Genomic DNA, 21,981 nt, shown 5'->3' with positions numbered 1-21,981 from the left:
TCTCTTTAGAGAAATTATATTTCTGTTTTGTTAAAATTGGTGAAGACATAATTTCATTCTGCTAAACAGCCTAAAATGATCACTGGGAGATAACTCCTTTCTCCTGTGGTAAATTGCAACTGTTAGTATTTTGTATGATTCTTCAGCCAGCAAATCCACCTTGAAAATCTGAACCGCAGGGATCTGTGCGCTGGTGGTTGGAAGGTTGAGTTCTGCTCTGACTGTTCTTCAGTCTCTCTCACAAGCCTGCGCTTGTGGTACAACTTCAAACATGATCTTTCGGTATTGCAACACTCCTATGAGAGAGATCTTTAATTGCCTAGACTTGAGGTGCTGAGACTCAGATATTAAGCAAGTTACCAGCTTTTCCCAGCAACTTTTTGTGGCCGCTGGTGCATATGCACGTACGTGTGTGTGATAGAGCAAACATGTTCATGGAACAGGAAGCCTCAGAATGGAGCTGCAGGAATGGCAACCAGCAGAACTGGTTAAGTCAGACCCATTTCCCATTGGCCTTGACCCACAGAAAGCGGGAGGGAAGGACTGCCGTGGCGCTCTGAACTCAGGTCTTTGGAACATACACTCTGTAGTGTAAGTGGGGACATCCATCCACACTGGTGATACTGCCTTCTGGGCAGACACTTTTTAGCAATGATACCTGAACCAACTCTTACTGTTGCCAAACAGCACTCAGTCATACTCCGTGTTGTCTTTCCACTTCAAGGCATGCAATATTTCTTTTCCAACTTCTCCTATAGATCCATTCAGACAGTTTGATCGTGGCATAGCAAACGGGATGTGAGTTTGGATTATGGATCCTGAGCAAAGCCATGAGTAATTTAAGTTAAATTCCATAACTAGCCTCTGGAAAATAGAGACGTATAGAATCATAGAATCATTTAGGTTGGAAAGGACCTTTAAGATCATCAAGTCCAACCATTAACCTAATACTGCCAAGTCCACCACTAAACCATGTCCCTAAAAATGTGTGTGCCAAGTTGTCAGTAAGTTGTTACTAGAATAAAAGCAAGCCATTCCTACTGGAATATTTGTGTTTTAGTTTGTCTGTGTGATCAAGATGAGGCCTATGTGATCAGGTTAGGCAAAATTGTTTCCATGACTGATAAGCGGGATAAGTTAATAAGCAGCGTTAACAATTTCTCTTGTAGGTATGCTGGAATTCTCCTTGGGATCACAAATTCTTTTGCTACTATCCCAGGAATGGTTGGGCCAGTTATTGCCAAGAACCTCACTCATAATGTAAGTCTGCTTACTATTTTTTCAGTAGTTATATTTTTATCTCCATTGAATGGAAATTCTGTCTTCTCAAGTCTACAGTCATTAAATGAAATCTGGGTTATACATGTAAGTCATACTGTTCCATTGCTGTCAGTGACTTAATTCCTAGCCTTTATTCTTCTGATTCTGATCAGGAAAATAAAGGTAAAATCCAAGACCTGTGTAGGGCTTTAAAATTTTAGTGACTCACCCCTTGTATTCTCTAGGAATAAAATGAATATGTTTTTATCACATATTTTATCACATAAAACTCTGTTAAAATGCCAACTAGCTGAGACAGTTGTGGTATTATTTTTGCAAATTAAGACAAGTTCTTACTTGTTTTTTTAAAATCAGTCTCTCACGTGAGGTGTTGAGTTGTAAGGTCAGCATTTGTCAGATGAGTGAGAAACTAGGTTCGAATGTGTGGTTTTTATAATGCATCCCTTTGTATGTACATTACAGGATTAGGACATTCTAAGCTGTGTTAGTTTCACAAGACACCTAACTTGAACAGTGTTAGATTTGACTTCCAAGATGGTTTAGTCAAAGGGTGATTTGGAGTAGAAAAAGGGACCGAGGAGTTGTTAGATTTTTTTTTTTTTTTTTAAATCAACTATATGAATTATTCGAAAATCTTTTAAGAAAGGAAGATGGGAGGAGTAAGTTTATTGATACAGTTGAATTTTTGGAGTTGATGATCAGTCCAATGATTTTCTTAAAAATAATATGAAAATATTAATTAATAAATGAATCCAAACAAATTAGTTCTTCCAGACATCTTAACAAGTGGGATGTTTTTTTTGGTTTGGGTTGGGTTTTTTCCCCCATACTAGTGCACTGTTCTGGTATTATTCTGTTTTTGTAGTAAGATCATTTACAGGTTTATTACAGTAGTCATCTGGAACTAAAAAAGGAAAAAAAAAAGCCTTAAGACATCTACAGATATTACTTCTTTATTTAAAAAGAAAAGAAAAGAAGAAAAAAACCTAAAACAAAAAACCCCATGATTCTTTGCTACCCATGTCTTAAGGTCTTTATTAAATACCAGAGTTTAGAGGATTCCTCTTGAAATCTGAGTAAAGATAGCTATCTTGTTTGGGCTAAAAAGCTTGATTCTGGAATATCCACATAGTAGTCATTAAGAATAGCTTACTGCATAATGCAGAGCACTTCAGCTCTTGGATCACCTGACTTGAAAGCAAGGTGGTGTTTCACCTTAGTGTAACATTCTCTGAGAGTTTGTATAGCCTTCGTCCAAATGTGAATTTTGATATGAAGGTTCTGCATCTCAGATGATAAACTGATCCAGATAGTCTAATGCAATTCTGATAGGACTATCTGTGTAAGCTGTATGATTAAACTGATGTTGACTATTCTGATGATTTGATCTTTTATGTTTATAATGCTTTTATGAAATGATGCTGAATAGCATTTACATTTAAATAGGCAAGGCATGTAGCGTCGGTTTTAAAATTACTTTTTCCTGAGTGTGGAGCTGCAAATTGACTGCATCTTTTTTTTTTTCTTTCCCCCTTTTGACAGAATACTGTGGGAGAATGGCAGACTGTTTTCTATATTGCTGCTTCTATTAATCTATTTGGAGCAATTTTCTTTGCATTATTTGCAAGTGGAGAAGTTCAGGACTGGGCAGTCAGTGGATATCACTTGCATAGAAACTGAAGGAGATGTTGAAATACCAAAGCTGTGCTGAATCCCAATGTGCTAGAATTATGTGACCGGAAAAGTGCCTTCCCTACTGATGCCTAGGAGTCTTCAGACCTTTTCAGTTAGACTATTTTATCTGTATATCTTTTGTACTGAAAATTATTTGACAGCATATGTGTGCTATTTCCTAACAAGAAACTACTTGGATTAAATAAAATAGTTTCATGCTAGGACTTGATATCGAATATATGATCAGAGACAACATTTTAAATCGGTGTGCTAGGCTCCAATTCTTTCCAGTTTTTAGTTAATATTTTCTGAATTAATGTGCAGGCAGATATTTGTCAATACTGAAATGAGAGGAAAAAGCAAAGTGATTATGTAGCACTGTAAGGAGGAACGGCATGCAAAGAATTGTGCCCAAAAAAGTGTTTTGATCTTCATGATGAGATTGATAGGTTTTTTGCTGTTCAAAAGTCTCCTAGAGCTCTAGTTTTCTACAATCTTTTATAATACTTCTATTTTGCCAGTGTTTTAATTGATGTCTAAGAAATGCACACATGATTTTATTCTATTTTACGCACAAGTTTTCAATATATAAACATTCCCTGTTTCGTGAATACAGCTTCACAACTGATACAGAGCAATGAGGAAGTAAAATGTGCTGTTGTGACTGACAGAATAAGCAATGTGTTACTGTTGTCTGTGGTGCAGGTTTTTAAAATAGGCCTTATTTTTATTCATCTGTGCAAAGAAAAAGCAGTGCAACTCTATGGTTTAAATCTAGGCAGTGTGCAAGAGCGGACTAGAAATAGAATATCTGCATGCTTACCTTAAAATAACTTTCAGTTTGGCAGTTCATTTTTTGTCTCTTTAAAATGCAGTGGAATTCTTTCCTCTTGTGTGTAGATATATTTGTCAGCTTGTCAGTGTAAATGCAATAAAATAAGGCCAATGTAGGGAATAATCAGGAAAATCAGTTCTCTTCTCCAACAGCCTTGTTTGTTAGTCAGATAAAAGTAGAGTAAAAAAGAACTAGTGCAATAACCTGATGCCGTTTGTCTCTTATCAACATAGAATTTGACACTCAAGAGCATCCTTTGCACAACATGCAGTTGAATGCCACACAGTAGGATTAAACGAAGTCTATGAAAACAGTGGCCTTGTTAAGAACAAATGGCTGAATAATCTTGTAGTCACAAAGCAAAGGAAAATTCCTGTGCCAAAGATTCCTGGATTGGAGCAATTAGGTAAAAAAGAAAAATCACTGGGCTCTGGGTTTTTCATTTACCACCAATCCAAAAGAAAAGCCCAGTACTAAAGCTGCTCCAGTGGAGCCTACCTTCCTTCATTTCTAGGAAATGGCATCTGCCTCTTCTTTTTAGCTTTAAGAGCCATTTTGTTTTGACCTTCCTTGAAGTGTCATGTTCTCTGATAGTGGAACTGTGTTTAAATCTGTGTTTGTGTCTGCAGCATTTCCACAATAAACAGTGTGAAGTTCAGATTAAATTAGTAGTTGTTCAGTGGGAGTATATTAAAGCTATATTGTGTCTTCAGTGTTTCCACAATAAATGGAATTAATATTTACATGTGCATCTGTTGTTGAAAATTACTATCTCCCTGAAGTTAAAACACCATTCTCAAAGTATGCTGAACAAGATTGGTAACTGGATTAAGGGATGGTTAATATTTTTCCTGGAAAATTACCTGCTTCAGAAGTTTCTTGTCTAGCTTTATAGGTGAGTACTATCTTCCACCTGACACTGTATTAAAAGGAATAATTTTGCTTTGTGTTTACAGAAATTTGCACTCTTTCAGTAGCCTTGGTTAAAAAGGAGGGGAAAAAAAGTTCCAAAAAAAAAAAAGTTTCTGGATATAGATTAAATTAATTTATGTCTTTGCTTTTCCAGAGATCATGAGCAGCGCAACATATGGACAGAGCAATGAGGAAGTAAAATGTGCTGTTGTGACTGATAGAATAAGCAATGTGTTACTGTTGTCTGTGGTGCTATTTCACCTGTTCTGAAATTGGAAACTTCAGCTTCCCATGCTTTTAGTCTTTTTCCTTGAAAAGAGTTCAGTTGAATATCAAAATTAAAAAATAGATACCTAAGGGAGTAGATGCAGTAGAAGTGAATGTAGGCATCGCTGAAATGAGCCTGAACTGGATTCAGTTAAAACTGAATCAATTTTAGGCATATCAGGAACTGAGCAGTCTAGAAATACTGTGACCAGCATGCTAGATTTTGTTTTCTCCTCATCTAATGCACCATTAATACTCATTTTGTATACCATGTAACTTTTTAAGTGAACTTGGAAAGTGAGACTGAAAAAATTGCTGTAAATCCTTATATTATTTCTAGACAGCAGGCTACAGTTAACTTAGTAGTGCATATCAAAACATAGGATGGGATTCTTGCTCTCGATTCAGTGAGGCTCTTAACACATAACAAACAAACAAGAAAACCCAAAAAACCGCTTAAGTTTTACCTTTCTGCATCATGATCACAAAAAGGAAAATCTGTAGAAAAAAGCTGTCAAAATATTTTCTGTTAATCATGATACTGTTTCTATTGCGTTGCCATGTTCCTGTTTGCACAGCTCTCTCAGTCAGTTTCATCTGTTCAAAAAAATTTCTCATATTCTGTACTTTCAGAAGTAACAAGGGTTTTGAGTACCTCTCGTCTCAGTTCACCTGTGTGACACAGGATTTTGACAAAAATTGGACAGGTTTTTTGTGGTGACTGTTTTCCTGAAACAATCCTGTGATTGTTATTTTTTGCTGCATTTCCTTAACAGGTATACCAGAGTAAGAAGTTGTGCTCGCCATTCCATCAAGAACCCTCTAATTAGGATGTCCACCTGGAATGAGGGAAGTGGCTTCAAAACCAGATTTCACCCATTTCAGAGCAGGAATTGAGCTACTGCTTTGGGAGCATGTCTTAGAGTTGTCAGGTATTTTTAAGTGCATTCTCCTCAATGTCTCCTTCTGACATAGGTCTGCTTAAATATTTTTTGGAACATTTAGTGCAAAGTTCTACCAACATTAGTACAGAGATGGAATAACTTCACAGAATATCCTACAGCATGTGACATGGGTATTGACCCGAGATCTGAACCAGAGTCTTTTACAGCTTGGAAAAGTTCCTTCATCATGCTTTTCAAAAGAGGAAAGGCCACAAAGTAATGGGTGTGTTTTCCAATTCACTATCCCTTTGTTCCAAGGGTACCAACTGTCAGTCATGCACCTTAAAGAAGTCTGAAGTATTTGACACCCAAAAATATGAGTTAACTTAGGTAGGCTTTTTCTAATGCGAAACTAGTGAAGGTTTATATAGCTGTTCATAATGTATAGGCAACTGTGCACAGTGCTTCCCCATCTACATGTCCCTCTGTAACTGGTAACAACTGTATTTGCTATGTGAAAGGGTCATCTTAGTTCATTTCCCGGAAGTTGAATTGTTCCTGTGATATATCTTTTTTCTGGCTTCTCCTCTCAATCATTTATTTACTTATTTGCCAATTTCTCCTCTTCTACTTTCTGGGAATGTTTGATTCCATGATAAATGAACTACCTTTTGAGTTTAACAGGTCTTCCAATATTTTTAGCATTTGCTAGGAAGGAAAGCTGCTGGTGAGGAAGCCTACACATTATGAAGATAAGCGAGACAAAGTTTGTAGGGAAAGGTAGTGTCTTCTGTTAGATCACTTAAAGCATCTGCGAGAGAGAGATATGCTTTTAAACGTCAAGCCTCTTCTTTTACATTATGAGCTCAACCATCACAACTAAAACACTGCTATTGTGTTTTGTAAGCTGTTACAATAAGTAGCATCTTAAGAGGGTCTCCCATTTCTCCTGTGTACCTGTATCTCAAAAAGCTGAATGTCTACTCTTAAATCACGTGATTTAAGAGCAATCAAATCAAATGAAATAAATCAAAGTGATTCTCACTCAGTCTGTGGCTGGCCAAATCCTTTTCTGAGACCTGTCAGTAAAGATGCTGTCTCTATTAGTGCAAGGGCACCAGCCTGAGTTGTTATACTGAAGAAGATATATCTGACTTGAAGCTAAGGAAAGGATATAATTTGACATGAATGATTTGGTATTAACACATTTTGCTATTACGGTGCCCACTGGGAGAAAACGACCACACTAGCAGTAGTGTATTCACCAACAGTGAAATAGATAATCCTGAAGATATAAAGAGGATCTCATGGGCATAAGTACTTAGAGAGAAGTTGGTTAGCCTTGTGTTGGTCTCTTTTCTGTGAAGAAATATAATGAGCCATTTTTTTAAAATGCATTTGTTTAATCTAACAAATCAGACCATGCTAGAGTCAACTTTGCTGATTTGCCTGCTTCATGCTTCACTCATACAACAGTTCAATTAATAGTTCTACAATTCTTTATCTAATGGGCTATATGTTTATAATTCTGAAAAATAGCTTAAGAAAAGGTTCATTTACTTACACTTTATGGGATGGTGTATATAGTATGTTGCAGAAGTAATTCTTGCCATGTTTAATGTGAGAGTAAAACAATGAGTTATATTTATTTGATTTTCTTGCCCTCCACCCAGCAGAGTTGCCTGTAGGCCCAGTAACTGCTTTATGTCAAGATGTTAGTTATTAACATTTTGTAAGATTCAAATACCCAGAAAAAGAACTGCAAGAAGACACCAGCAGTTATTTAAATCCCAGTGTAGCAAATGGGGGGGGAGGGGGCACACAAAGGTATGCCAGAGGATAAAAAAACTGCTACCTTGAATGAGAAAGCGGATACTCTCCCAATTAAATCACCATTGCAACCTTTCAACTTCCCCTCCTTCTTAAAGCTGCCATAATGGTGGTTGGTCATACATTTTAAACTAAAACTACATCTACATGATTCAAATCCTTGACATAGAAATCAGTTTTTTATTGTGTGTAAAACCATTGATCTGACTTAACGTAACACTTGGTAATTTCTAAGAAGCTACAATATACATCTGGCCAATGTAGTTCTCAAAAGAGTCATAACTCAATCCAGTGAAAATTGCCTTTCTTTGAGAAAACTTATTTCATGAAATTTTAATTGTTTGGCCTTATCAGTTAAGCAGTGCTGCCCTAAAAGAGTTGCACATGTTATTTTAGAGAAGTAATTTTCCTTATCCTGTGTAAGCTCCAAAAATGCTGAATTGATTTTTGCTTCTCAGTAGCATATTTAATAAGATTACACACTGGCAGAGTTCAGGCCTGGATCAGACACAAAACATGAAAGCTCAGGTAGTGGAGTAATTAAAAAGAAGGTTCAGGTACTGATGTGCATTTTCAAGTGAATGCAGATTAACTTTAGAATAATGGTAACTTTGCTCTTATTGCAACATAACCTGTACAAGGTTGCAACACACTGCAAGAGAGGGTGCCTGGGAGTTGCCCAAGGCACAGCAATGGAAAGAAAGTGTGGCTTATTCAGCCAAAATTCTGTTTCCCTTCCCCTCCCTTTAAAGGATAGCCATTTGCTCTAGAGTAGAGCTGAGAGAAAAGTGATAATAACCTTTCATAAACTGTTCTTAGAAGGAAATTTCATGAAAGGAATTCCTTAAAATCTTTTTTGTAGTATACAGAAGTTTCCATATGGCTGTTTCAGAATAGGCAATGAATATATTAATTTTTCTGGTCTTTTCCTCAATTAAATTCCATTGTAGACACTTAAGCTTAGCTCAGCCAGACTTGGATATTGTCATTTTTTTCTGATGGAAAACATGGTTCTGCTGATGTTTCTCTGACTACGTCTTCTGCTGAAGCATGCTAGCAGTAGATACTAATCTTCTATTTCTGAACCATTTTACTAGCTGAGCCAGAGGAGGAGCCAGAGGGTTTGTTTGGCTTTGATTTGGAGGGGGTGGGGGGTGGAAAAAAAAAAAAAAACACCACACCAACAACCATCTTTCTCCCACTCATTTTTCCCTGACCATCTGGGCTTCATGGAGAACAAGAAGCGACAAGTGCCTTCTGTATCTACAAGTTTAAACACTCTGCTGAAGGGGAAAAAAAGAGTTTCTGTGTACTCATTAAAAGGAAGTTAAGCAAGAGTCCTCCAACAACTGATAATTTGTAAGCAATTTAGGGAAAACACAATATTTTAAAAATCGCAGGTAGTTCTTGTGATAATGTGACAATATAAAGAGAATCATTGCAGTGGCCATCTTTAAAAGGAAACTGAAATGGAGTATATTTTGCAGCTCAATTCAAGACTGACACTGACTGTCAATGTTTTAGAGGCATTTGGACAGTGCCTTTAATAATTTGCTTTAACTTTTGGTCAGCCCTGAAGTGATCAGGCAGTTGGACTAGATGATCATTGTAAGGCCCTTCCAACTGAAATATTCTATTCTAAGACCTAAGTCTGCCAGTTCCACTGAGCATTAAGTTGCTCTAATGCTATTATTTAAGCAAAAACACTTCAACTGCCTTTTGCATGAAGGGCTGGGGTGGGGGGAGGGAAGAAAGGATGGCATTTCCTTTAATAACACCAAAAAATGGCTGTCTTCTGAATGATCTTAAAATTAAACTGTATGAATGTACAAAATGTCACTAAGTAAAATTTGGTTTTGACTTGACTGACTGATGATGCTTTCAAATTTGCATGCTATGCATGGTCAGTGCATCTTGCATGGTTGTTTTGTTCAGCTGGGAAAGTACAGAATAACTTAAAGGGGAGGGGTGAGTGATTTTTGCTGTCCAGTAGAAAGGAGGTAATAAAGTGTTGCTCTGCTCAGATAGATTGGAAAATAAAGCCTGTAGCAATTATAGAGGAATTAAGTATTTGCCATAGTCTGATTTGCCATCAAGTCTCTGTCATTACCTTCATCATAACTGGCATTCATTTTGCACAGTCAAGCACTGCTCCTGCAGTCAGCAGGCCTGATTAAAGGTCTGAGACTGAAGTTGAAGGGTTTTTTAAAATATCCATGACTGGATAACTGGTTCAGCTGTATGTTGAACTATAAATTAATTTGGAATAGCTATGGAAAGGCTTAATTTCTTGTCTGGAATGTTGTTTAGTTAGTGCAGTCTTTGTCTTTTTTCTTTTGGATTCAGAGATGTGCATATTTTGGCATGTACTTCCAATGCAGTTACTTACGTTAATATTTTCTGCTATGAAAATAGCTTCTGCTTAAGCTTAAAAGCCTTTGCATGGAGAAAATGAGAGATCAAGATATTTGAATTGTTAATACATAGCTGGTAGAATTGCTAAGCATCTCTGCATGGTTTTGAAAGTAGAGAAAACTGGCAAATATAAGATCTACATAGCAATAGAGAAGGATCACACTGTGGAACAATATTCACACAGGGACAGCGGTGTTAATTTAGCATCTCTCTGTAGAGTCATGTTGATGCCAATGGTACTTTAAGCAGCTATTGAGAGCTAAGCATCTGTTCAAGTATTTTGCTGTAATATGACCTAAAGCCAAATCTGCAAAGGAGATGGCATGTGGCAAAGCTGTGTTGTCATGTGTAACTGGTAAAGTACATGTGGCCAGCAACAGAACCCACAGTTCTCTGTCACAGGCCTAAACTATCCCTCCCATGGGAGAAGTGGGCTTGAATTCCTGCAGGCAAAGGGTGGAAATCAGCCTCATCCCCCCTTCTGTCACAGAGGGGGGGTGGAATTAAATAATCAGTACTTACTCCCTGTTTTAAGAGAAAATGGGCAGCTTTTTTTGTGAACAGCCCACCTCATCAGTCCTGTCATCCGCAAGAGCTGAGAACAAGGACTGCATGATGTTTGTGGAGCTGTGAAAGGTTTAGAAAGAAAACAGGGGTACCAAGCAGCTGTACATCAAAGGTCTGTGTAGCTGCCTGTGTGCAGCCAGGACCTTTAATGTAAAAAATGGACATATGTGGGCAGAACTGTCTCTAGAGCTGGGCAGCCGCTGAGGTTTTGACTATCCCAGTCAAAGCGCATGCAAAATGTGTTCACTCAAGCTTAGATGTAATAGATCTCTATAAATTTGCATGCATTGCTACATTCTTGGGATTCAAATTATCCCTTCTTACTGAAACAGGCTGTGACAATCAATCCACAGCAGTCTTCTTCAATCAATCTAAGAACACGCTAAAATCACAAGCCACAGAAGCTGTGATTCCTCTCCCCAGCTCTCCTCTTAACGGGGTGTTAACTTCAAAGGTTACTTTTGACCATTGAAATACCAACTGTATTAAACAAGTGGTGAAAATGCAAGCAACCAGTTTGAATTGCTGGAATTGAGTTATAAGCAGCTGGCTTCACTGCTGAGAATCTAATGGTAAAAAAAAAAAAAAAAAGCAACAGACCAAAACAAAATTCCAAACTAAATCCATCTGTCTGCTTCTACTCAATGAAATTTAAATAGCAAGTGTGTCACTTTGAAGCCCAGATGAAAGTTTCACTGTTCAGAGAATGTGCAATCTGTACAAACACACTTTTACAAAGGCAGATGTCTTCCTACAGGAGGAAAAAATAAATCTCTCTACAGGTTTCCTCTTCCTCTGTGCCTGTTTTAATTCTTCTGAATCACAAAATATGATGCAAAATCACAACCGCACGCACCGATGGATGGTTAATATGCAGCTCCTGTTGTTCTGAGGAGGTTGCTGTTTGACTCATGTCTTTTCAGCTGAGTCATGAAGTATAACTATGCGGGTGTACATTTCTTTGTCTCGGTGCGCCAGGCAAGGAGGCTGCTGTTCAGAGCAGCTATCTCTGGCAGTGAGGAAACACAAAAGCGGGGATTTAGAGTGCGTAGCGGGGCAGTGCTGAGCTGGTGCATGCTTCTGCAACAATGGAGAGCCATGGCAGGCCTCTGCCCCAGCATGGCTGTCCTCAGCCAGCACCCCCCTCTCCTACCAGTCACCCGGTAGGCAGTTCATACATGTGTAAGAAGGCACAGAAGACAATATAGATAAGGCACTATAAGAATTCAAGGCAATCAGATGGAAGTGATTTCTCCTAAAATGCTGATCCTTCAAAAATCTCAAGATCAGCAAGTCAATTAGCTCAGTCAATAAAGATGATTTATTTTCACTTTTTGCATATTGCTTTTACTGCACTTGATTTTGATCTGAGAACTACTTGTAAAGAAATGTACCAAACCTTCCCAAATAGGCCTCTGTCATGCCTCAAAGTATCCTCCAATGCCCCTCCACCCCCCCATGCAGTTTGTTTGAAATCACTGCCTCCAGCTGTAATTGTGTCCTAGAGCCTTTGCTTTAAATGAAAATGGGTTCATGTTGAACCCTAACCCTTATTATCATCCTCAAAAGGAAAGAGGCCCAGTGGTAGTTCTGCTCATGTAAAGGTTTGAGTAGACCTACTTGACTCCTTCAGAGAGAAAAATGACATTAAATAGGTAGGCAGAGATGTATTGGTTAGTGATATATTAATGAAATTATAATGAAGTATGAATAGCTAGTCTTTACGTGTCCAGTGTTTTCCATCTGAGTGACTTCAATCAATTCCCAAGTATCTTGGCATTATGTTGCCTTATTGCCATTGTTCATAAGATGGTATAACAGACAGCTGCTTGGAGGAGATGGGGGGGTGAGGCAGTTGGAGAGTGGGAACCAGTACTGTGAGTGACTTGCTGCTCTTCAAAGCCTCCATACCATGTAAATGAGGCTCTGCAGCCCCAAAGCTTTAGAAGAGTCAGCAATTGGCTTGTGACTGGTAGATTAGCAGGGTTTCAGTGCTGGATAGCTGTGATGCGAAGGTAAACGGTTTTCTCTTATTTTTCTTTGTCAGACTAAATATACAGTTGGTTCCATAGGGGAAGGTTCTCACATCTAGAAAATAGGTAACACAGGAGGGGAACTAAGAGCAAAACACTGGCTAATTTTTGTGAAGGCACAAACTAGGGATCTGGAGAGCAGGAGGCTCTGGCACAACGATAAGCAGCGTCGCTGGGAAGGGATTCCAGCCACGGGGTAACGCTTCCTCCAGCAAAAGCCTCTGGCCAGTGCAATCTCCGTTGTCTGCATAAAATCAGCTTCATGTTTTATATGTCAGCTAAGTTAAAAGTGACAGATTTTTAAGGATATCGGTATGATGCAAGTCTAGCTTTTCAGTTAAGTGACAAATTGGCAACTACGTAACTAATTTCCAGTATAGTGTAATTCTGCTTAGTAGTTGGGAAGAAGAAAATAGTACCCAAACTCTTATTTTTTGTATAGAATGTGAGTCAATCACATGTATACAATGTGACTCTTCCTAATAACTAGATATTTTATTTAACATTCACACATTGCAGCTATTCACTTTTAAAACAAAATTCAACCATCAAAGTATAAAATACGAGAAAAGGCAGGTATAGGTACACTGGATTAAACTGTCCTGCTTAACAAGGAGGAGGGAATTAAAAGACAGAAGTTTGTGCATTGTATACTGCAAGTGGTATTGCTCGTAATAATTCCCAATTCAGGTGAGTTGTCTGTAGAGTTTTGGTAAGTTTATGACTTCTAGAGCCAAGTGGTGAATTTATTCTGGTTATTTTTTCTTTATTTCTGGTGACTAAGCCTTCTGCCATTTTATTCCACCAAGCTATGGAGGTGAAAACCTTAAAATCACTGCACCTGTGGCTAGTTTCACATTTACATCTTCATTTCATCTCACTTTCACTGCAAACAGTGACTTCCTGGTAGGCAGGGCTGTACTCCATGCTCTTGCTTTCTCTTGCCTGTTGAAAAGGGCTCAGGTTACTTTGTGTATGTGTGCTAACGCCCCCACCCCCCTTTTTTTTTTTTTAAACTCTGCAGTTTCTGTTACGTTTGCAAGCAATGTAGCACTGCAGTAGAAACTATATATGCCTCAAATCAACTAGAAAAAAATGTGGTTATAGTGATAAATGTTTTGCGTGCATCTCCAGCTGCAGTAATATGAGACCTGGTTTATAATTCATCCACTGGGAATTTTGTGTCTATTTTGAAACCTCTGACGTATGCCTGTTAGAAGGTAACTGAGAACTGTATATCCACACTCTCAAGTACAGTGATGACAGATCATTTTTTTTAAACCTGGTGGGTACTTTTGGACTGAGACTTCCCTAGCATGTCGTAAGAATGACAGGATTATAAATCATGCTTAATCACCATGGCTTACCTTAATAACCATTGAAAACCAGTTCCACTGCTGCTTGGATGGTAGCAGGAGCGATTTCTGTTCTGTTGAGAGTAGCTGGATAGAACCACCTCAAATCATCCTGTACTTATGTTAAGGTAAGGTGAGGGTGATATGCTGTATGTTATGCTGGATATCTCTGGTAATCTGCGTAGTGCAAAACAGATTTGGGCTTTTTCACACAGGTTTGTGGTTTCTGTTTTCTCTTTCACTTTGAATTAATCTGTACTTTCTGCAGTTAAACCAAGACTACTCTGGTCTCATTCACAAATGGGTAACTTTTGGGAGATGCCCCTATATCCTATGGATAGTAGGAGAGGCCCTCTGGTAAATGTGATATAGGTGTTGCCTGTGTTCCAGGCGTGGTCTGCGTTCCTTTTCTCTGAGCCTAGTCAGAGAGAAAGTACACGAGACACTTCACTGCTGCCTTTCTGGGAGACATCAAAGATGCATCAGCAACAGTTTGGAAACTTTGCTGGTTTGGCTGAAATCATTATTTCAAAGCCATGGCACAGATTATTGTCATAGTTTTGTTTTCATTTTAAAGAAGCCCTGAGGTCATTGGTTTTGTAATCCAAAAAAGTCACTGTTTATCTCTTTTGCAGTGATTTCCCCCACCACCACCTTAGGCTGTGCTTGAGGCAATCACTGGGTATCAAAATGCATTACGTCTGGAAGAGAGAAAATATGGAAGAATGGAGTAGTTTGTAAAACTGGAATGGAAAGCATATTTGGTTGATATGTAATTTAAAAAGCTACTTAAGAACACTGATGATAGAGTATTGTCAACTACTGCTTAAAGGGTATGTATATTAGCTTAACCAATTTGAAATGCCAAAAACCTGGTTTGGCTTTTCTAAGATGCGGCATAAGAACACGGTGGTGGATAACTTTTTTCTTTTTTTTTCTTTTTTTTTTTAAATCTTTAGGCAAAATTCAATGAAACTTAAACTCTGGTTTCATTTGGGCACTTCTGTAATTGTTGCTTATTCAACATATTAAAAGAATTAATTGAGTAGAAAGTGAACAATATATAGTCAGATGTAATTTGTGGCATATTGCCATTAATAGATCAATGGGTGTACCTGGGTATTGTCTGTTGTTGCTTGTATGCTTTGAGATGGTCCCAGCCCCCATTAGCAGGCATTGTACATGTGTAGAGCAAGAAAAGGAAAAGGAAAAAAACCAAATAACAACAGAAAAAAACAACATGCAATTCCCGATTCAGAATTCAGAATTAAAAGACTGTAGATGTTGTCAGAAGATTAGGGTCACACTAAGATGGTCTGACCTTACCTAGTCATGCACACAGTGAAAAGTAATATAATATTGTTGTAAACTTGTGAAGTTGTAAATTATAATTCTTATTTCGTGCGTATTACCATTGACTTCTCTGCTGAGTAATGAATGCTTAAGAATTAGCAGTGGAGAATAGACTTGCCATGGAAAAATACTCAAAATCTTTTTGAAAGAGGTAAGTGTATTTTCTGTAAGGTTTAAGCATAAAATGCAGGTCTGGGCTTCTTAGGTATGCGTGTAGTATGTGACAGCCTAGATCAGCCTTGATGGTTATAATGACCACATAGCTTAGTCAAGAGAATAAGTAAGAGTGCAATTTCACTTTGTAGGTAATCTGATGTAACTGAGCCTTGCCACCTAAGTGATATATCCCACTTCCTGTGGGTTCAATCTGGGGATCATGTGGCCATGGAATTAATTTGGTCAACTGGGTGATTGAAGAGAGAGCGCGAAGGAAAAAAAAAAGAAAAAAAAAAAGCTTTCCTGTGGATAGCTTCACTACTCTCACTCCCCTTTCAACTATACAATTGCTAGATCCAATGCAGGAAATCTTTGGATAGATAGAGGAGAAAAGTAATTCTTCTGGAAGGTATTCACAGCTGCGTAGGTTTAGCTTTGACATGGAGTAACACCTTTCAAATTGCTGAACTCAGATACAAGCTTAAGAGAAGGAATTAAAAACTTATTTTGGAATACACTTTCTTTTTCCTTTCATATTTTCTATATTACAGTTTGTTTTATCCACACCAGTTGCTGTCTGCTTCATAGGAATGTCATTATTCTGAACTGTTACTAGTGGATGCTGTTTCTCAAGAATATCCCAGAAGGAAAGGGGAAAGCAAGTGAGCAAGAGTTTCTGCTTCCTTAGTTCATATGGGTGTGAGAATGTTGCTGGGTAACATGACTCACTGCACAGCTTTGTGAAGTAAATGGGACTGCGTTAGCTTGCAAAGCAAGTATAAACTATTTCCCATAAATAGTGATACTGCGCTTTGCCTCTAATGACTCTACAGAGCTAAATTTAGAGAAGGAGGTAAGATTTACTTTCTAAAAAGCAGCATTTCTTTACAACTGCCATTTCATTCACACATACGCATGCACCCCTACCTTAGATGGTGGGGGGATCCCATTCAGATGTGGGGGGGAAGTGGGGGAGGCATTGCTTGTGTGCGCTCCTACGTGTTTTCTTATTACAGTACTTGTACCTGTGTGTAGTGTGTACAAACAGGTTTTCTATGGTGAATGACAATGTATGTACGTAAAACAGCTGGGGGGTGATTTAATATCCTCTGTGCTGAATTGAAAACAGCATACAGAATGAAAAACTTGGAGTGTGCTTTACACATTAGGTTGCTTTAGGAATTGCACAGACTGTGATATGGAGACTGCCCGATAACTAAGATAGACCTTCTAGGTCTTCCTGCTTTGCACAAAGGGGATCCTTGACTGCTATTCACAGTTTCGGCAGGCTGTCTCCTGCTGAGAGTAGAAAAGTTCCTGCTTCAGGCAGCAGAGGACAGTAACGCACGACTCGCTCGTATGAATCAGTTTGCAATCTTTTTCTAACCTGTACTGTCTTTTTTACATGTCTTGCTTTTATTGTGGCCTGTGGAATAGCCACATCTCTAAGCTCAAGCATCAGTCTTTTACAGTTCGTATTCCCCTCGTCTGTCCTCCCCTCTGTATCCTCCGTCGTCGTGGCCTGACGGGATGGCCTGTCAGCCTTGGCTCCCCTTCATTCCGAGATTTGGCCTTGGTGCAGAGAGCTGACTCAACACCTATTCCCAGTTTAAAGGGGCCGAAGTCTACTTCATACAACGTGTGGTATAAGCTTTTAACCTCTGAAATGCCATTCCTCTGTGGATTGCCTTGCAAAACCACAGCTGTTGTTTTTTCACAAGTATTGTTACAGAAGGGACTATGAGGAGTAGCAGCGTGTATGGACTGACCTCCCCCGTAACGCTGCTTAGTTGATAGTTCCTGTCGTGGTATCACTGCCCGTGGGAAAGTCATGTGCACTGTTTTTTAGCATTCTTCTTGTTGTTGTTTAGAAACTGCTGGAGAAACCAAACATGTTTTCCAGCATTTCATTTTGATAAGAAACTAGTACTGAATGAATGCTTTACAACATATTGCCAGACATCTACTCAGTTCCTAACAGCTCTAACATAACCGACTGTTCCATAACCTTATGCAGTGGCAGGAAGAGTTTGTGGTATAAAGTTTCTTCTCCCACCTTTCATTTTTAGCCTGACTCTTCCTTGATTAGAGTTTAGGACTGACTATTCCATTTCCTTCCATGCCCCTCTGTTAGTTATATTAGGCTAGCTTTTTGGTTTTCAATAAAATGTATTTGATCATCTAGTCTGGAAGATGGAATTTATACAGCGAGATGCATGATTAGTGGTTGAAATATTTGTGAATTTCCATTCAGATGTGACTACTATAACTAAAAAGATTGACCTTCAGCTGATACAAACACATTAAAGTCCTGGGGAGATTTCCTTACCAAGCTAAACAATGTGGGCTGGAATGATGGTGTAAGAAATTCATTCATGATCGCACAGATCTTGTAATGTAAAGTAATGTAAACCTGTGGAAATCAACGCTTGAAGAGACTTTTGGATATCTAATCCATAGATAAGGAAGTATTAGTTATACTTGAACCATTCCTGATAGGTATTTAGGTACTTGTAAGAAGTTGGGTAATGATGGGCGTTCCACCAGCTGCCACAGAATCTGTTCCAGCGGTTTTTGTCTCTAGGTATCATCTTGAAGCATGGCTCCTAAGATGGACAAAGTATCCCAGTAGAGGCCTAAGTAGAGTGGAAGGTTTATTTTACGTATCTTACAGCACTTCTGTTTATACATCTCGGTATGTTTGCTTTTTTCACAAGAGTATGGCAGTGTTGACTCATGTTCAGTTTGTGATCTACTCTAACCCCAGGTCCTTTTCTGCAGGACTGCTGGCTAGCTGCTACTTCTCCTGTGTTTGTGCAGTGAACTGTTCCTTAAAAAGGACAAATATTAACCTTGATTTATTTCCTAATTATTTTAGACCATTTCTCTAACTTGCCCACATTACTCTGAATTCTGTTCTTGACCTCTGAAGTGCTTAGCCCCCCCTTTCTCCCAAGTGTGCAATTTAAAATTACATTTGTGTGTATTTATAACTGTGTATTTGTATAGTGGAATAATGTCTGTGCCCACAGAAACTGATTTGATACAACTTTTCATAGTGGTATTAGCAATTACTTTGAGCACATGTCATCTTCAGCTGGTCTCCTGCACATCCATTATTTTGTCCAAAGTTTGCTGAGCTTACTCATGCAAGTTGCCTGTAAGGAGCGTCAAATCTTCCCTTAAGTTAAATGATATCCACATTTCCCCATCCGTGAGCCTGTTAAACCTGTCACAGTAGAAGAGATTAGTTTGATGCAATCTGCTCCTAACAAGTCTGGGGCTGTTACTTATCAACCTATTATCTTCTAAAAATAGTTCATTTGTTCCAATGTATTTTTCCAGGAATTGAAAGTAGACCGACTGTTCCATAACTGCCCAGTTCATGCGTGTGCTCTTTTTTTTTTTTTTTTTTAATTTAGGGATGTTTTTTCTATTTTTTCCAGTGTTCTGGAACCTTCCCATTCCATAGGTTTCAACGATAATGAGTAGTGGCTCTCAGATAGCTTTATCTGGCCAAATACTTCAGACTGTATTAGAGTCAGCTAACTAAAAACAAAGGCATCATTTTAAGTAAATGGCCCTTTCTGCTCCTCCTCCCCCCCAATCAACTTCTTTCTCCTTTATTGTATTTGTGGGGTTTTTTTACTAACATAATTAAATATTGAGCACTTCTTCATCTGTTGGCTTACTCTTTTTAGCAAGCTGTTCATTGCCAATTACAAATAATTGGCTTCTATTTCTACCTTAATTTAACTACCAACAATCTTGAACCTTCTTATGACTTTGTGCTCAGACTCATGATTCTTCGTTTACAGGATTTTCTGTCTTGTGGAATTCTGGAGACTAAGCCAAACTGCCTTTCAGTAAACTCAATATAGATTGAACAGGTCAAGTATAAGTACTTTTCCAGATCTAGATTTATTCCCATAGTTCTTCTCTGAAATCTTTCCAAACTTTAATTGTCTCAAATCTAAATTCACTGAACAAATGTCAAGCATATGCTGTATACACTAAATCTGAGCAAGGCTTCTAAATTACTTGAATTGCACCACTTCTGGTTACTGTGGTTACCACATATCAAGAATGATGTACATGTGATTGCAGCGGAAACTGATCCTATGGCCTGAGTGATGCCAAGACTCAAAACCACAGCAATGTCGAGATGGGAGAGTGAACAATGGATGGCACTTCAGCTGAACAACTGGATGTATCCGCACCATCCTTATTAGCCCAAGTCTCAGGTACTGCCCTTCTTCCTCCTTTGGCCTATCCATCCACTGTCTCAAATTTGTAGCATACTTTTGCAGTCTGCACCAAAATCACCTTTATTATGTTTCTGTCCCTTGCAGCCATAAGCTGCATCTCAGGTTTTCTTGATTCATATAAACCCCTTCTAGGAATCTACCTATAGTCTTTGTCTCCCTCCTTGAAAACTTGCCTTTACTGGGGTCGGTAGGAGAGGCAGAAAGGGGGGAGTGCAAAAGGTCTGCAGGATGAGAATGGGGAATTACAGGTTTTCTGTTGATGAACTGCCAGCTTGCTAATTGCACAAACCAGCTCCAAACCTACTATAGCAAGAAGCAGCAAAATTAACCTTGTGAGTGGACATTTAGCAAAGCTATCGGAGTATAGCTCAATTGCTCTGCGGGCTCAGAGGAGAACTCTAAAATGCATGGTCAGTGGGTGAGGAGTCGAGGTCCCACCTGAAGGTTTTGTCACAGGTTTATCAGCACAAAAGGACGAATACGTTGCTTTTGGCAAAATGATTTTTAGCAGAAGAGACCAGAGCTTTAAAATGGAATTTTGGAAGTTCATGATAAATTGAGAACAAGGGCCAAACTGCCCTCACCTAGTGGATTGCTGTTCAGTAGCTGACACCTTCTTTATGCACAATGCACTACTTTTTTATATATATATATTTTATGCTCCCATTTAGGGTATTCTTTGAAATGAACTCCTAGAAGGGCTTACCATTCATTTAGGGTGTCCAAAAAGTGGTGGGATATAGTAAAAATGATTCCATTTGCGGAAGAGGAGCAAATGCTGTAGCCTGTTTGCTGTTGGAAGACATTAATGCAAAACCACAGAACAGTTTAACAAATTACATTGTTTCTCCACAATGGTGGTTACTTCATCAGTCCTTCACCTTTATTCTGCATTGGTGTCTAGTAACTCTGCTTTTTGCCTGGAGCCAGGTCATCAGCTGCTGTAAATTAGCCTAGCACTAATGAAGTATATGAAGCTTTGTCAAGCGTATACAAGTGAAGGGTCACTTTTTGGTTAAACTAAAGGAGGAATTACTTCTTGGATCTGAAGTTCTCTAGTTGTCTGCACGTATCTTCCAATTCACTGTTCAGTTCCAGAACGCTCTTACTGAATACTCTCAGTAGTTTTGAAGGCCACTCTCTTATACCTCCTACAGTAAGACTTTCTTTTCTGAATCTATAAGCAAGGTCAGCTATGAGATCAGACAAGGTTGTTGAGGGCTTTATCCAGGCCAAGTCTTAAAGACTTCCAAGGATGGAGGGGTTTATTTTGTGCTCTCTCCTAAGACAGTAACTTAAAGTGTATTTACTGTTGTCTCTTCCTTTGACCAAGTAATTTCACTTATATAAAAATATCAGCTACAAGTACAGAGCTAAATTAACTTTCAAAAGTAGCTTTTTTCAAGTAGTTTAGATTACCTCACCCAGTTCAGTTAAACCATTTTTTTTGAAGCAGATTTTCTGTCTAATCTCTTCATACATGAATAACACCATTATTCTATTAATTGCTCTTTTATTTATTAAACAGATGATTGTAAAATCTGGTAGTAAGCGTTAGGATCATGTAGGGAAAAGGATTTCGTAACAGATGTAGATGCTTTTTGTTTCTATTAAGAGTCAATGCATTAAAGAACACTTATAGATGGAAGTAAAGCTGTGTGCTCATGCTATAGTTTGTGTTGAACATTTGGACTAATGTACATACAATGATAATTGTAACGTAGGGATTAGAAAGCATTTCACAGTAAGTACGAGGCTAATTGTATTACAAAATACTGCTGTGTACCCGAATCTGGTTTTGCTAATCAACAATTACTATTGGTAATTTTGGATTGCTTTTCCATCACACTTTCTGAAAGTGCCCTCAGGAAATCTTAGTGCTTCTTCTGTATATAGTGAGCTTGATAAACTGTATTTATCAGATCTGAGTTTAAAGCCTTGTGCTTATAAAGTCTGTTTGCTTACGCTCCTGAATGACCTTGTTCATTGCAGTTAAAATAGTTGTATAAGCGCTAGTTACCTTCCTCTTTGCGCAGGAGTCTGACCAAAATAGATGCACTTCCACACATTTTAGAAGCTAACTTCAGATCATCCTGAATAATAAAGCTTTTTAGCTGTGTTCCACATGTATGTGGAAGAGAGTTAAAATTC

General features: G+C 38.4%; 1 protein-coding gene across 3 annotated transcripts in view; it reads left to right on the top strand.

The window, feature by feature from the left end:
- SLC17A5 (solute carrier family 17 member 5) overlaps positions 1-21,367 on the top strand; it is a 41,837-nt gene extending 20,470 nt beyond the window's left edge. The window contains exons 10-12 of one of the 3 annotated variants that reach the window (XR_012672907.1): positions 1,170-1,260; positions 5,746-5,901; positions 19,670-21,367. Coding sequence is in view for 1 of the 3 variants with exons in the window: in XM_075145327.1 (XP_075001428.1) it covers positions 1,170-1,260; positions 2,824-2,961 (229 nt within the window). In the remaining 2 variants the exon portion in view is untranslated. Of the gene's footprint in view, positions 1-1,169; positions 1,261-2,823; positions 4,534-5,745; positions 5,902-14,688; positions 14,875-19,669 lie in introns of those variants that run through there. The other 2 variants (XR_012672906.1, XM_075145327.1) reach the window with 2 other exon arrangements.
- The last annotated feature ends 614 nt before the right edge of the window (positions 21,368-21,981 follow it).

The sequence above is a fragment of the Calonectris borealis genome, chromosome 3 (assembly GCF_964195595.1).
Source record: "Calonectris borealis chromosome 3, bCalBor7.hap1.2, whole genome shotgun sequence".
In the NCBI taxonomy this organism is placed as follows: domain Eukaryota; kingdom Metazoa; phylum Chordata; class Aves; order Procellariiformes; family Procellariidae; genus Calonectris; species Calonectris borealis.
This window is presented reverse-complemented; position numbering and strand designations above follow the sequence as displayed.